The 14,128-nt window shown below is 38.0% G+C and overlaps 1 protein-coding gene across 2 annotated transcripts in view; it reads left to right on the top strand.

Annotated features, from left to right (window-relative positions):
• Positions 1-14,128, top strand: part of INPP5F (inositol polyphosphate-5-phosphatase F) — a 42,400-nt gene that overhangs the window by 6,542 nt on the left and 21,730 nt on the right. For both annotated transcript variants that reach the window (XM_065638735.1, XM_065638737.1), the window contains exon 2: positions 8,116-8,196. In XM_065638735.1, the coding sequence (XP_065494807.1) occupies positions 8,116-8,196 (81 nt within the window). The remainder of the gene's footprint in view (positions 1-8,115; positions 8,197-14,128) is intronic.

Raw genomic sequence — 14,128 nt, 5'->3', positions numbered from 1 at the left:
TTTTTTTTTTTCTTGAAAAGCTGAACTGAAATGAATGGAATTCCACTTGAACATTTAGGTTTTCCTTTTAAGGAAGAAATATTACTTGAATAGAAGCCCTAAAACAGTGTTCATCGTGTCTTTGGAAAACTGAAAACATGGCGTTTGAACTTACTTTGAGCTTAAACTTATGTTCTATTTTGAGTAATGCAGCAAGTCTTTCTGTGATAAAATGTTAGACAGTAGGCAAGATCATTCTGAGATCTGAAGTAAATCACATAAAAGATGTCAGCATTGTGCAAAACAGAATTCTGAGCCACATCTGAAAGTATATGACCTTGCCCAAGAGGCAGTTGCAAAATGTAAATTACAAATGTGCTGGCCTGTCATTAATTGTTAACTTTTCAGTTTTTCTCCTTATCTGTTTCTCAGGTTGGGAAAAACAGCAACTTTCCCACATATAGCTGAGGCTTAAGTTTTTCCATATACTGGCACATCTTCCAGCAATGTTTAAATGATATATTGCTCGTTGTAATTTGATTAAATAGTTGATTTGTGGCCAACATTAAAGGAAAAAAAAAAAAAGAGGTGGAGGAGAGGGAGAGTGTGTTATGTGGTGTGTGTGGCATCAAATCCTTTACTTTCTGTTCCTGAAACATGTGTGCCAGGTTTTTGAGTGTAACTCCCTTATTTAGTGTTTGCAATGGTTGTTCCCAATCCATAATTCTTTTTGTGCTTTGAGTTTGGTTAGTTGGGCAGTCAGGGAGGAAAGTTAATTATGGAGTGAGAAGAAAAGGTGACCGTGAGGGGAAAACCTGATCTGGCTTAGGCTTGGCTCACCAGAGCTGGACCAATATTTCTCTCATGGCTCTTAACAAGCATTGACATAGGTCAGTTCAGTGATAAATAAACTATTTTTCATAATAGTGAAATCCTTCTGCTCAATGTTCATATTTAAATCTTTTGAGGATGGGATGGTTTTCTTGCACTCTCTTTTGAGTACATCTGTAACTGTTGAGCAAACTTTAAAACGGCGTCTTTTCAGAACAAGTGAATGTAGTGTTTAAACTGTTTCGTAAGTAGATTTGAATAAAATGTTTCTTCCTTTCTGATAATTTCCCTCTTGCAAAGTAGGATTTAAAAAAATGCAGACAAACCTACTGCTTTTCCTAGCTTTAAGGATATACTCACAAACAACTTGAGCTTTGAAATAGCAGCTGAAAATGAGAATGTGTGCTAGTCTGTAATAATATTAATTAATACAGCGTTGATAGTTCTGGTAGGATAAAAGATATGTTTCCTTACCCGTATCACTTCTGAGAAAGTATGTGTTAACTAGCGGAGTTCAGGAGTGTAGAAGAAGAATAAAGGGAAATTCTAAAGTAAAAAAAACAACAAAGCCCCAACAAAACACAAAGCCGAAACCAAACCAACCAGCAACAAAAAAACCCAACCCACTGAGCTTCAGTGGCTTAGTGCCTATTTGCATTTTGAGAGGGTCACCGTTGGCCACTTATCTGAATGGTATTTACAGGTTTGTGGAAGAGGTGAGGAGATGATTTATTTCAAGCAGTTGAAATGCATCTATAAAATTTATAAATAAATATACAAACACTTGAGGTGCATGCTAAAATATTTTTTTTATTGATGTGGTATGTGATAAAGTTTGGAGACCACTGGTCTATAGGTTCAAATTCTGTTTGGAGGGAAGACGTTTCACCTGGTAACAACAACTGGTATTAATAACAGCAGTTTTTTACCACTTCTAGTACAGGAGTTACTTGTAATACTGAATACTCTCCAAACAACTGAACATTTTCTGTGTATTTTTAAGTTTCCTGAGCATTGCCTGGTGACTTGGGGGATTTTATAACTGCAACAGAATACAAGGAAGTATTCTTCATCAAAATGAGTAGAAAGGATTAATTTTTGTTAGGTACTTTATCTGGGACTTGCATCCTGCTTTTGCACCAATAATCCAAGCCTGTATTGTGTACTCCCATCCCTTCTGCTTTACATCTGTCACTATATGACCTGAATTGTACTTGGGCTGTTCCTTTTCATCTAGTCTGAGATACTGAAGTGTCCAAGGAAGCTAAATTGCTGTTTCATTTTCCTGGACATAAGTGGGTTGATGTGCACTGTGTGTGCTGTGCTGCAGCTGAGACAGGCGCTCTGTCAGAAACATGCACTGAATTACTGTTTGGAAAAAAGTGTGCTTTTCCTTGTTGGAAGCTGGCTTTCTAGCAAGGCTATAAGGTCTAGGAGAAGGCTGAGTTTTTAGAAATCCTCCTTAACGTGGGTGTCTGGAGGTGGGGGGCAGAATGGGGTATAGTGGTGATTTAATTCTCTCTTTTATATAAAGCAAAGCATTTCAGTTCTGAGTGATTGGGCCCTCTCAAGACTATAACACAGTGCAAGCTGTATAAATGACAAAGATAATTAAAACAGCTGAAGGGATAACTTGTTTAAAATATGGAGGAGAATACGTAAGTAAATACAGTTAATACTTCATAATAATTAAGATCTTGTAATATAAATGTCTTAATATTCTTCCATCTTTCTGCAATTATAGTAGCTTAAATATAGAGATCTATGCTGAAAGGAAAACTTAATTAGCCTAAGTTTGTTTGTATGAGTAGTGCTTTATTTCATACAAGAGAAGGAAGTTCATACTCTTAAGTCTTCCCAAATAACTTGTAATCTCTTAATCCTGGCTAATATTTCGGAAACTATTCAAAGATGAACAGGAGCTTGGAAGCAGACTTGGTTTTGAAAAGCCACATAAAGGTCAAATAGTGCTAATAATGAGGTCTGGTGGTTGTTTTTGATCTAAACCACACCCAATTTAAAGAAAATCTCAAATCTATGTAGAAAGGGTATTGAAGTTTTTTTCACGGTGCTAACACATCAGGTGTCAAATGTTATGTTAGCAGAGCTGAAAGATTTACTCTGACTATTTACTGTGAGTTACTCAGCTTTTACGTTTTGTATATAAATGTCTATTGCTTGTGTTGAGTGGTGAGAACGATTGTGAGAATTGCTACTCTGTCAGGCTACGGAAAGAATTTTTGAGAAATAGTGTGCATTTGTATCTGTGTTTATACACTTACTTATAAACTGAGCTTGAAGTTCAATGACATTTTGAATGTTTTTATACTGAGGACACTGGCAGCAAACACTTCCAAGCCAAGGTGCATTCCTGAAAAGCAGCCGAGTTTGAGGAAGATAGGAGGGGTGTACTCCCTGAACTACAGCAAGATTGCAAGATAAGTAGTTATAGCTATATGATGGATTGAATAAGGCAGCAGCTCAGTAGTAAGGGTTGGATTCAAGTGATTATGAATGAAATCTCTTTTTTCTCCCTGCCTTCTCCCCAAATGAAGTTGACAGGCCATCTCCTTGAACTCTTCAGGCTTGCCTGGAGTCATTCAGTGGTGAGCAAGTGGCTTATCTCAAAGCAGCAGTTTGTTTTCTGATCAGAATTTGTACCTGACCCCAGATCAACCCTGGTGGTAGACTAGAGAAAGAAAGCAGTTTGGGATTTTGATGCTTTTCCAAGTTGCTTTTGTATCACCCATTTCAGGGTTATGTTTGTATAAACACAAGGAATTTAAGAAACTTTCTCTGACATCGCCTGGCCCTGCATTGCTGCTGGTGAGCTCTGAGGGGTGGTGCTGGAAGCAATCACATCAAAGCTGGTTTTGTTCTGAATTTGTGACCGAAGTTCTGGTGTGCTGGGACTACAATGCTGATACAGTCACTGTGAATGGTGAATGTATTGTCAGTGATCTCTGACAGGAATCGGCAAAAAGAGGCAACCCTTATTTCAATAGCTTGAATAAGGGAAAGAATGAGCAATTTAGTACTTTGGGATCGAAACGTGGTAAGCAAGTACATACCTCAGGGTACTAGAAGTGTGTGTTATGGCTTGTCAAACCCTGGCAATTCTCAAACTAAAACATACTGAGGGCACCAGAGAACTCCCTGAGTTGGGGAGGATCTTCCATGGGGCTCAGCTTGCTGCTCATAGTGACTTTCTGCAGACAGCTGCCTACTTTCTGCTCTGAAGGACGATGACTTTGAACAGTGCTTGTTTTCACCAGCACAATACTGTAAAAAGTCTGAACAACATTGTGTTGCAGTTTCAGGTTGATAAGTCTTCATTTCTCTCTTTCAAGAGTTCACTAGATGACTGGTGTGACATCTATAGGAAGGGAAGTTTGTGTGGGGAAACAAGAGTAACTGTATTGATAATTTGTAGTTCACATTATATCTCAAAGCATTCAGTCTGGTTTGGGTGTACAGTCCAGTGTTTCCTTTGATAGAGCCCTGTGGTAGTTAATTATTCTTATTGCGAAGGCATTTCTTTAAATTTCAAACTTGCCATGTGATTCAGCAGTCAGAAATGCAGCCACCTGTCTCCCAAGACTGATGATTTTCAGTCTTGTTTTCTATGGCTTTAAAAATATGTATACCTTCTGTAACTTGTATCACTTATCTACCAATTTCTGCTACCTCTTAAATTCTGCTATGTTTTAGAGTTAAAGACTAATCTCCTATAGGCTTGCAGTTAACTTTCTTGGATCTCTGTATATTTAAAATTGTTACATAAGCGAAGATTAGGTTGGTTATGATTTTCAAAGATACAAAGTGGTGGTTGAAGACAGCTGCTGCCAGAAGTGCCAGACAGGCTAAATGGCTGCAAACAATCAGTCTCAAACAATTTTACAATATTAGACAAAAGTTGGAAAGAGCTTCTTCCAAAAAAACCCCGAGTAAATAGGACTGCACTCAACATGAAAGCCTATATTCTTTGGGAGTGGGTGGGGGAACGATAGTTAAACCTTTTAATTTGGTTCATCCATTTCCAGAGCCTACTCTTCAAGACCAAGAGGTTCATATCAGTATTTACTGTAGTGATATTTATTCAGCATGACTGAGCGTTGGCTCTGAGTTGAGATATGGCTGTCCTGCAGGAAACTGAGCTATAACCAGCAATGAAATTCTAATCAGAAGCTCAGAACCAGATGCGTTTTATTTATTTAAAGCAACTTGCTTCTATGCTGTCACGCATACTTTCCTATAGAAAGTTATCTAGAAATAGTGTAATTAAAAAAAACTTGCGATACCGTCACCAAAGTGAGTGTGATTCCACAACTGGCGTTTTTTCACAGCCTACAGGCATTTCTTCTGTAATATGACTTTGCATCTAGGTTTTTCTTGGACACTGAAAAAATGTTAATCTCCTCAAATGTTGCTAAATATGTGTCATTTTTCTTGGGGAAGGCAGAGCATAGGAAAATTTTCTTTTAAAACAGCCTTCACTGTTAGTAGCTTGATAATCACACTTATCTCAAGAAGCAGAGCTGCCTGGCTGGGGGATCCGCATTTGCTGTCTTTCAACTCTTAAATCAGAGGTGTCAAACTCATTGGCACTGGAGGCTGCATCAGCCTTGTGATTGCCTTCAAAGCGCCGAATGTAATTTTAGGACTGTATCAATGTAGGAGTAGTTGCATTTCTACAGTCCTAAAATTACATTTGGCCCTTTGAAGGCAACTGTGAGGCTGATGTGGCCCCCGGTGACAGTGAGTTTAACACCCACCTCTGAAAGTAAAACATGCATTTATTTCCAAATGCATTCTCTTTTGTTTTTCCAAAGCTCCTCTATAGTTTAAGTGAACATAGTCAAAGTTTAGAGCCAATTCTCATTGTGTTTCTGTGCTATTAGGGAGGATATCCCTGTAGAAGTCTTGGACGTTGTTTATGATTATGTCTACGGCTATGTATGTTAGAGTAACACACAAAACTAATAGAACAGACCCATGTGTCCTACAGTCCCTAATATCAATTTTCTTATGTCCTTTCGCAGGAAAGTCTCGACTATTGTTTCCTTACATCCGTAACTAAAACAAATCTTGTTTTCTCATTTTTATCTTGTGTAAGGTACTACTAATGTATCTTGTCATAGCAAGAAATCAGTGGTTTAAAAAGACTTAAATGGTATTCTAGACTACTGGGTTTGTAATGGCTATGGCAAACCTTCAGTGTTTGGTTCTTCAGGTTCCATCTGTCCCTGGCCTTTTTTGGCTGCTTGGTGTATCTTGCTGGTTTTTAGCCGCCACGGTGGAATATGAGTGTGGAAGTCGATTGCGGAGGTAGCAAAATGTCGGTGAAGTCTGAGACAATACAGGTCTAGAAAATTCCCAGGGATGAAGACAAGACCTGGGATTGTGTGGCTGAACTGGGAAAGGTGGAAGATTTGGGAGCGAGGAAAGCTGCCTGTGTTCTTTCCTCTAAGTCTGATAGTGCAGATTTCCCACTTGGCATACAGATGCTCTTGCATGTCATTTGGACTGAAACTCTGAGCTCAGGCTGTCCTAGAACTTGTTTTGCATGAGCACAAGTCTTTGGCATATGGATACAAAAAGAGTTCAGGTATTCTAGCAAGATTTGAGGGTAAATCAGACTGTTTGCACTGTTACAGCCACTGTTGCTTTTTTTCCTGGTACTTATCTGTCTGTGTTAGCTTCCTTGAACTTCATTTAATTATGGCATGATTCATACTGGGTTCTGTACAGACCGAGTAACAGTCTGTATCGCTCCTACAGTGTAAAAGGAAGAACCAGGAGTTTCTCTACAGTTATAGACCATTAAATGTCACAGCTCAGTGACACACATTAGTTGTAGCTGTGTTCTGCCTCCTGCAAACAGCTTTAAATTCTGCTACCATGTGCTCTTGGTTCATGCTTGTCTACATACAAGCACGTGTGATATATCCCATTTAAATGAGTTCAGTTTAGATCTGTCCTGACTTAAACCATTTCTATTGTATCTCATGTAAATGCTTGTGTTTAATGATGAAGTTAGGCAAGTTCAGTTTGCTATTAGATGTTATGCTGAAAGCTAGGATTAAATCTGTGGTGTTGGAACAGCAAAGTCTCGATTACAAATGTTTCAAGGAGGGTACAGTGTTTGAAAATGTGTATGTAAAAAGTATCAGACTATCAGTTGTCACCTGCAGATCTCGGACTTCCAAGAAGAAACTAAAGTCTTGTAAATAAAGCATGTGTAGGTGGACGATTTATATTATTCTGTATCTTAAGATATTGTGTGAGTTTGTTCTTTCAAATGGTCATCTGCTTACACTGGCAGCCAAGATATTTAATTTGTCTGGGTGTTAAAACTGGAGAAACTCTTCTCTGGTGGAACAAGTGAGTTTTGATAGATAATAACAAGCTTCTTGTCCTTCTTGATATAGAAAAACCTTCTCTGCCTTTGAGTTTGTTCTCTCCTACACAGATACTAACTGTTTAAGGATTTTTCTTCACTTAAAAGATTTAACTTAAGAAATTTACAATTTCTAAGAGTCTTGACCTCTTGAGCAGGTCCTACACCACTACTAGAAACTCTTACTGGGTATCAACAATGTGTGTCAGTGCCCATGGGATACTCTTCATGTTTATACCATCTTACTGATCGAATGTGTGTTGAGAGGAGTTTCCTTCACAGGCTGGAAAACCCAAACCCATAGTGCTGCCTTCCTGCTTTCTCTTCTGCTTCCCATGAGGCTCACTGGAATTTCTGAACAGTAGGAGAACTTGAAACCTACAACTTAACTTTGTACTTCAGTATTCCATGTAGTTTTGTTGAGAGTGCTTTAGAAAAGGGGAAAGAGTGTGTGCATGTGTATAGAAAGAAGATATGAAACTAATGGTGGTTTGATTGGTGTGGGAGAGATCTGGGACTGAAAGTTTACATCTGCTAGGTTTTTGAAGCTATTTTGTTAACTTAATGACCTGTATTCAATTTCACTACAGCCATGTAGAATTTCAGTTAAGTTACAAATTCTAATGGATATTAGAAGAATTATACCTTCATTAAACTGAATTACTGTAGCCCAAAACTATTATGTATTTTCTTTTTATCTGAAATATCTGGGGTGGGACTTTAACTTGAAAATTTGGTAATTTGGTCATAGCTGCTTGGTAACAAGCAAATTGAAGAGCATATGTATCTTATTGTGGGAATCCAGGTTTATTTTCTTTTGGGGAAGTGGAGAGAATGACCATCACTAGACTAATTGTCCTGTTGAGTTTACTTTCATAAAAAACAGCTCTTTTTTTTTTTTTTAGCCACAGATCTTCTTTTGGCTTGGAATCCCATTTGTCTGGGCCTGGTAGAGGGAGTCATTGGTAAAGTTCAGCTTCATACAGGTATGTGGTTGTTTTTTGTTTTGTGTGGTGTATTTTGGGGGTTGGACTACATGACCTTTGAAGGTCCCTTCCAACCCAAATTATTCTGTGGGTGTTTTTTTTTTTGTTATGGCTAATGCACTTTGTTTTAAGGTCAGTGATACTACAAATAATACTGTGTAGCTCAAAAGGAATTATGTAGTGTTCTTTGCAGCTGAGGAATGCTCCCCAACTATGTGAACTTGTCAAAGTGCTTATATTTTAGCTGCGGATGCAAATTCCCTCTACTTTCCAGTATATACACTTTCGTCCATCACTGTCTTGTAAAGGTGGAGAGCTGCATTTGAAGTTTGTGTTTGAAGTTCCAGCTGAGACTTCATCTGAAATGCATAAAATTCTTGCACCTTTTTGAAAAATTATTTCAAGCAGTTTTTTCTTGCTCTCCTGTGGTACAGTGCAAAAACTAATGATGGAAGTTTTCACAAAAATATAAGGCTTAAATTCTCAATGCTATATGAAAACCTGAAGAATGATTACTGCCTTGGTTGACTATTTGACAGTGAGGAACACTTGATTTATTTGTAGTTAAATGTAAGACATATCTATAAAATGAAAGCAGATGTAGAATACATTGTGATTTTAATGTTAAACTGTCTAACTGATTCTAGTAACTTCTCCCTGTAAAATAAGGTAATGCTCTTTTAGATTTAGTCAGCTGCAAATTCCTGGAGCCATAATAAATATTTATTTTGGTATGTAACAGCTTTGACTAGAAAGATTCTTTTTGCCAGTAGATCTCTTGATATATATTTAGTGACAGCTAGGAAAGCTGAACAGAAACTCTGCCTCACTTAGGGTGTGCTGTTCATTTTGTGCATGCTTAGACCCTGCATTTAAAGTAGTGCCTGGCAATGTGATCAATACAGGTGAAGTTTCAAGTGTGTTCCAGGATAGCAGGACGGGTTAAATGCTGAAATAGATCAGACGTTTGTGGTTCAATGAACAGAAGCAGATTAGTCAGGGTGGGACTGGCATATGAGTGATAGGGGAGGAAGGAAAATGTGTTCTGGTGCACCAGTGTATGATGGGTCTAGTTCTAGGAAATGCTTCGCTCTGTAGTTACTGTAACCCTGAGGTCTCATTTCTGAGAGTAACAGTTCAGAGACCATCTCTCCATGAACTTCCTGATCATGTCCTCCTTCCAACTGCATCGCTTCATCTTTGTATTTCACCTGATGCTTTTGTCTGCTCACTCTGCAGATGTATGCAGCCATCCTTTTTCAGAGCTGATGATATGAAGTGGCTCAGACTCTGCCATTTCACTTTCTCTCCTCCTTCTCCAGGCTTTCTGTGCTATTCATGATGAATGATGGCTGAACTCCAGTAATGGCCTCTTTCTGCTATGGGGACAATGCTCAGTTAGTGTTTATAGCATGCTATTTTTTAATGTGTTTTTGTTTTTTTTAAACCAAGCACTTAGGTAGACAAAGGCCTTTCCCCCTCTCTCTAGGGAGTATAACAGGCTTTGAAGTGGGAGACTTTGTCAGATGCTTTCTGGAAGGTCTAATATGTTATGGCAACCAAATATCCTTGTGTGTGCTCATTGTGAGGTGCTTCCTCTGCTTGTGAAAGCTGAGTTAAAACTCCCCAGCATGTGACACTTCAACAGGTGCCAGCTTGCTCTTGTTAAGTAAATCAAGATGGTTGGGTAATAAGCCTGATATACCTGGTCATCTTTCTATGTGTCCTATAGAGCTCCTGAATCAATGGTGCTGATCCAGGCACTCCATTCAGTTGCAGCTTAGGTCAGTGGAAGAATTTTGTCTCTTCTCTGCCTTGTTCAGATGACACCATCACAAACTGTCCATAGGCTATCCTTGTTGTAGATAGTCAGGTATTTAGTGATGCAACTGTCCTGTAAATAGACATTTTTCTACCATTAAATGTCTGAAGAAAGATACAACCTCCAGCTATTTATGCTTTTCTGCTGAGAAATTGAACTTGCTGACAGCTGTTGATGAGTGTCCTCCATCGGGCTGACTGAGATGTCTTATATAGGTCTCTTGAAACCTGTTATTGTCAATGAACTCATACTTGATCATATTCAAGTGTAGTTTTATGTAATCATCTAGTGCTCTGTAACAGTAACCTGTCTTCATTACTTATTCTTCTATCAATCTTTGTCACCTGGAAACTTTATCAGCAGAAGTCATATAAATATTTAACACTGCTGGACCACGATCTCCAGACTTGGTAAGAGTCTTGTGCAGCCCCAGCCAGGTGAAACGTTTTTCTCTCAGAGCTGATCCGGAACAGGACAACTTGTTGCTGATTTCTTCTCCCCTGCCCACAGACTATAAGAATCAGAAAAATTAATCTGAAGATCTTATGGCCAACTAGAGTCCTAAATGGGCTTTTCCTGCTCAGAACCTTGTTATTAGCTATTGTTGGAAAGAAGTACTGGTGTGTTTTGAAAATGCTTAGCGCATACTGACTAACTAGAAACTTTATCTTTTTAAGTATTGAAGTTCTCACCAGTGCACTCTAAAGCTGTCACTAAGCCTATATGCACTTTAATGTCTTGGGCATAGTTCCTTATGTGTTCTTGAAAGATTTGCTTAATGCAAGAATGCTGGAGCAGTCCAAGATGACCTTGAAACGTCCCTGTAGTCAGTCTTGGGCTGTCTTTAATTTAGGATTGAAATACCCTTGCCAAATTGCTGTGACTAAGGATGGGATTTAATTAATCTTTCTGGTTTTATTGCTGGCCTAGTGCAGGGGAGTTTGTAGGAAAGCTTTTGTGGAAGGGAAGCAGTCTCATAGAAACCAGCTAGCCAATATTACATGCCTTATTTTTTAATTCTTTAAAGAATTTTTGCCATGAGAGGGTCAGTCGTACATCTAGACGTAACTGTACACCGACATTGGAGATGAAAGTCTGCTTGAAGTATCATTTGGTTCATCCCCAATACTGAATTTTCTTAAACATAAAGATGCATTTGGGAGGGGAGGAAAAAACCCAACCAAATAAAGAAACAACAAAACCTTAATTGAGTATCAGAATGTAAGGATATGGTCTCTTTTTTTTTGGCCAATCTCAAGATAACTTGTAAGAAAATGTGGAGTACAAGTAGGAATAGAAGGAAAAGGACTTTAGGATGTGTTGTAGAGATAAGTTACTGAAAGAACATTGCACACTTTCTTGGTACAGATTCACAATTAAAATTGTTTCTGCACGATCTTCCCACATAGAGGCAAGGACATCTCTTGCATAAAGTATCTCCTTATAGAATATTAATTTTGTGTGGTCCAGTCAGTGTGTATACATACAAAATATAAACATAGCCACTCAATTTCCTTTTGCCAAAATCCCAATACAGAAGTGGGTTGTATTATTTTTTGTTAGAATAGAAAGTAGATACTTTAATGGTGATGGTAGCCTGAAATTGAGTTCTGAGCTGAGGTTTACTGATCTGCTTTAACAACTTTAATTTTGCTTTACTTTGTAGAAGACTCTGGCTTCTGATTTATTGAAGTTGCTGCTAGCAGTACGGTTTGCTAGTTGATGCATATTTTTAATAGTATAAGTTCTCATTTTAGAAGCTTTCAAATCACTTTCGATCAGTCTATTTAGCAAGTTGATCAAACATGAATATGCTCAGAGTTAATACTGTCTATCTAACTATAACCAAAGCTGGATTCCTTAACTAGTTCCAGCAGCTTCCACTTAAGTCCTTCATTGCCACCATGTTTTTCTGTTTCTTGGTCAAAGGACACTCATGCAGTTTAATGTCAGTACTTCCATCAGTTTGGTGTGCTCTCCCATTGCTGGTTAATTAAGACCCAAATTAAATGCTGCTGGCAAGGTTTCACAGACTCACTAAACAGAAGGAGTTCCTCCTTCCCTATCCCCAGGAAAGGAAAGCTTTTTTGTTGGCATGTTTCTGAATCTTGAGAGAAACAATGAGTGGTTGGTTCAGTATCTGAAATATTGTCAATGAGATGTAACTGCTGCCATTTCTAGCTTCATCCAATCAGCAACTTAAAACATTATTATTGCATGCAATTGATTTTATAAGTTATTCGAGTGACAAAAAAAAGGTATTTCTTGGCTAAAATCAAAATACTTGCAAAAAGCCTGGTAAACTTATGCAGAGTTTAAGAAAAGTTACTTCAAAAGCATTTGGGGAAACAAAATGCTGTATTGTTTGGGAAGCGTTAGGGGAAAATAAACAGCAACAGTGTCCTGACAGTGGTGATGCAAAAGAACAGCTAAATTCCTGTTTGAGTGAGGAGGTTTACTTCAGATACATTGCTTTAAATTGGCTGTTGCCATCAACTCTGCCATAGCTCGTGAGACACTTAAAATGAACATTAGTTCTGATGAGATGAATGATTTAAAACATGCACTTTCCTGGAATGGCAGGTAGCTGTAGTGGTTTCTGTGCACTCCCACACTGAGTAGACAACTTTTTTTAAAGTTATTCTGTGTAACTACTTTTAACTGTAGAAGCACATACTCTGTTTGGGGATTCAGTTATTTAGATTTTCCTGGCAATTATAATATGCTGCTTCTGTGGCTATTGTTGAAGCTTTTACTTTAGGGCATTCTTTCTCTGCATAATTACTTCCTGACTCTTTTCTTTTGATCTGCTGGGGAATTCCTGTTTTCTTTCAATGTTCTGTGGATCTGGATATAATACAAATAGAGTTTTGAAGTGCACACCAAGAGAACTTTGCATTTTTAAAAATGCCAAAATGATACAGAACTCACTTGACTCTATTAAGCTCTTAAGTTCTTATTTACTGCTACCAGGGTTTGTTAATATGAGGTAAACTGAAGAGTAACCAGAGATTTTTTTTTTTCCAGTTTTTGCTAAGGTGCATCTGCTTAGAAATGCATTTACGTTATACTTTTTTTCTGGTGGAATCATTGATTATTTCACTGGAGGTCTAGATGGTATCCTTTCTTAAAAGAGGATCTGTTTGGTGACATACACTGTGATTTCTTAATCTCTGTGAATTCTTAAGCACTCAGAAGATAAAATACTGTTTAGAATTTACTGAGCAAGGAAAGCAGACTTTTGTATTTGCTATAAAGCCTCTAATTTTTTTTTTTTTTCCGGAGGCTGTATATTGTATTCAAAGGCATAATACATGACCTAATCTCCTGTCACAAGTGTAGAAGCATCTTTGAGTCTACCATAGCAGGCTTTTAATGTCTGTATATGACCTCTTCAGTTAAACTTGGTTGCTTCTCAGCTAGGAGAAATAGTGAGTGTATACGTATGTCTCCAAGGCTTTCTGTGCCTTTTCTGTCTCTCTTAGAACTTTGATTTTTTGACTTGTGAAAGCCCAGCATACTATGGCTTGGTATTAATCTAACCAAGGGATCAAAAACTAGGACGCTCATGTCCAGGCACTGTTCAGCAGTCAGTGGGAATGTTTGTTCTGTTTCTCTTTAAAGTGCTGAAGCTCTAGTTGCAAATATTGTAGATTGAATGTGTGTATGGCATGCACCTCTTACCAATGTCTTCATTAATCCTTTGGCTTATTAATTTCTCTACCATTTTGCATATGCTTCAGGAACGATGTTGTTTACACATACATGAGATGCTCTACAATGTAGTCCATGTTTGCTCGCCAGATTTCTTACTCCTGAATTTTGTGTTATCCATGTCTGTCTTGTTTGCTGTTTTGTACACCACAGAAGGTACAAAGGGAAAATCTTAGCTTGCTGTGTGGTGGGCTCCAGCTATTTTTTTTGAATAATGCTGCCGTTAGTGACATTGGTGGGAATGTACGTCATCCTAGAGATTGCCTAATTGCTATAGATGAAGCAGTGGTAACTATACCTCTAATGGATAAGCCTGCAAAATAGTTAATCTTATTATATTAAAGACTGAAAAAGTATTGTTTTTTAGAGTGGTGTGGGTTTTTTAAAATTTTATTA

This window comes from Caloenas nicobarica, chromosome 7, assembly GCF_036013445.1.
Source record: "Caloenas nicobarica isolate bCalNic1 chromosome 7, bCalNic1.hap1, whole genome shotgun sequence".
Classification (NCBI taxonomy): domain Eukaryota; kingdom Metazoa; phylum Chordata; class Aves; order Columbiformes; family Columbidae; genus Caloenas; species Caloenas nicobarica.
This window is presented reverse-complemented; position numbering and strand designations above follow the sequence as displayed.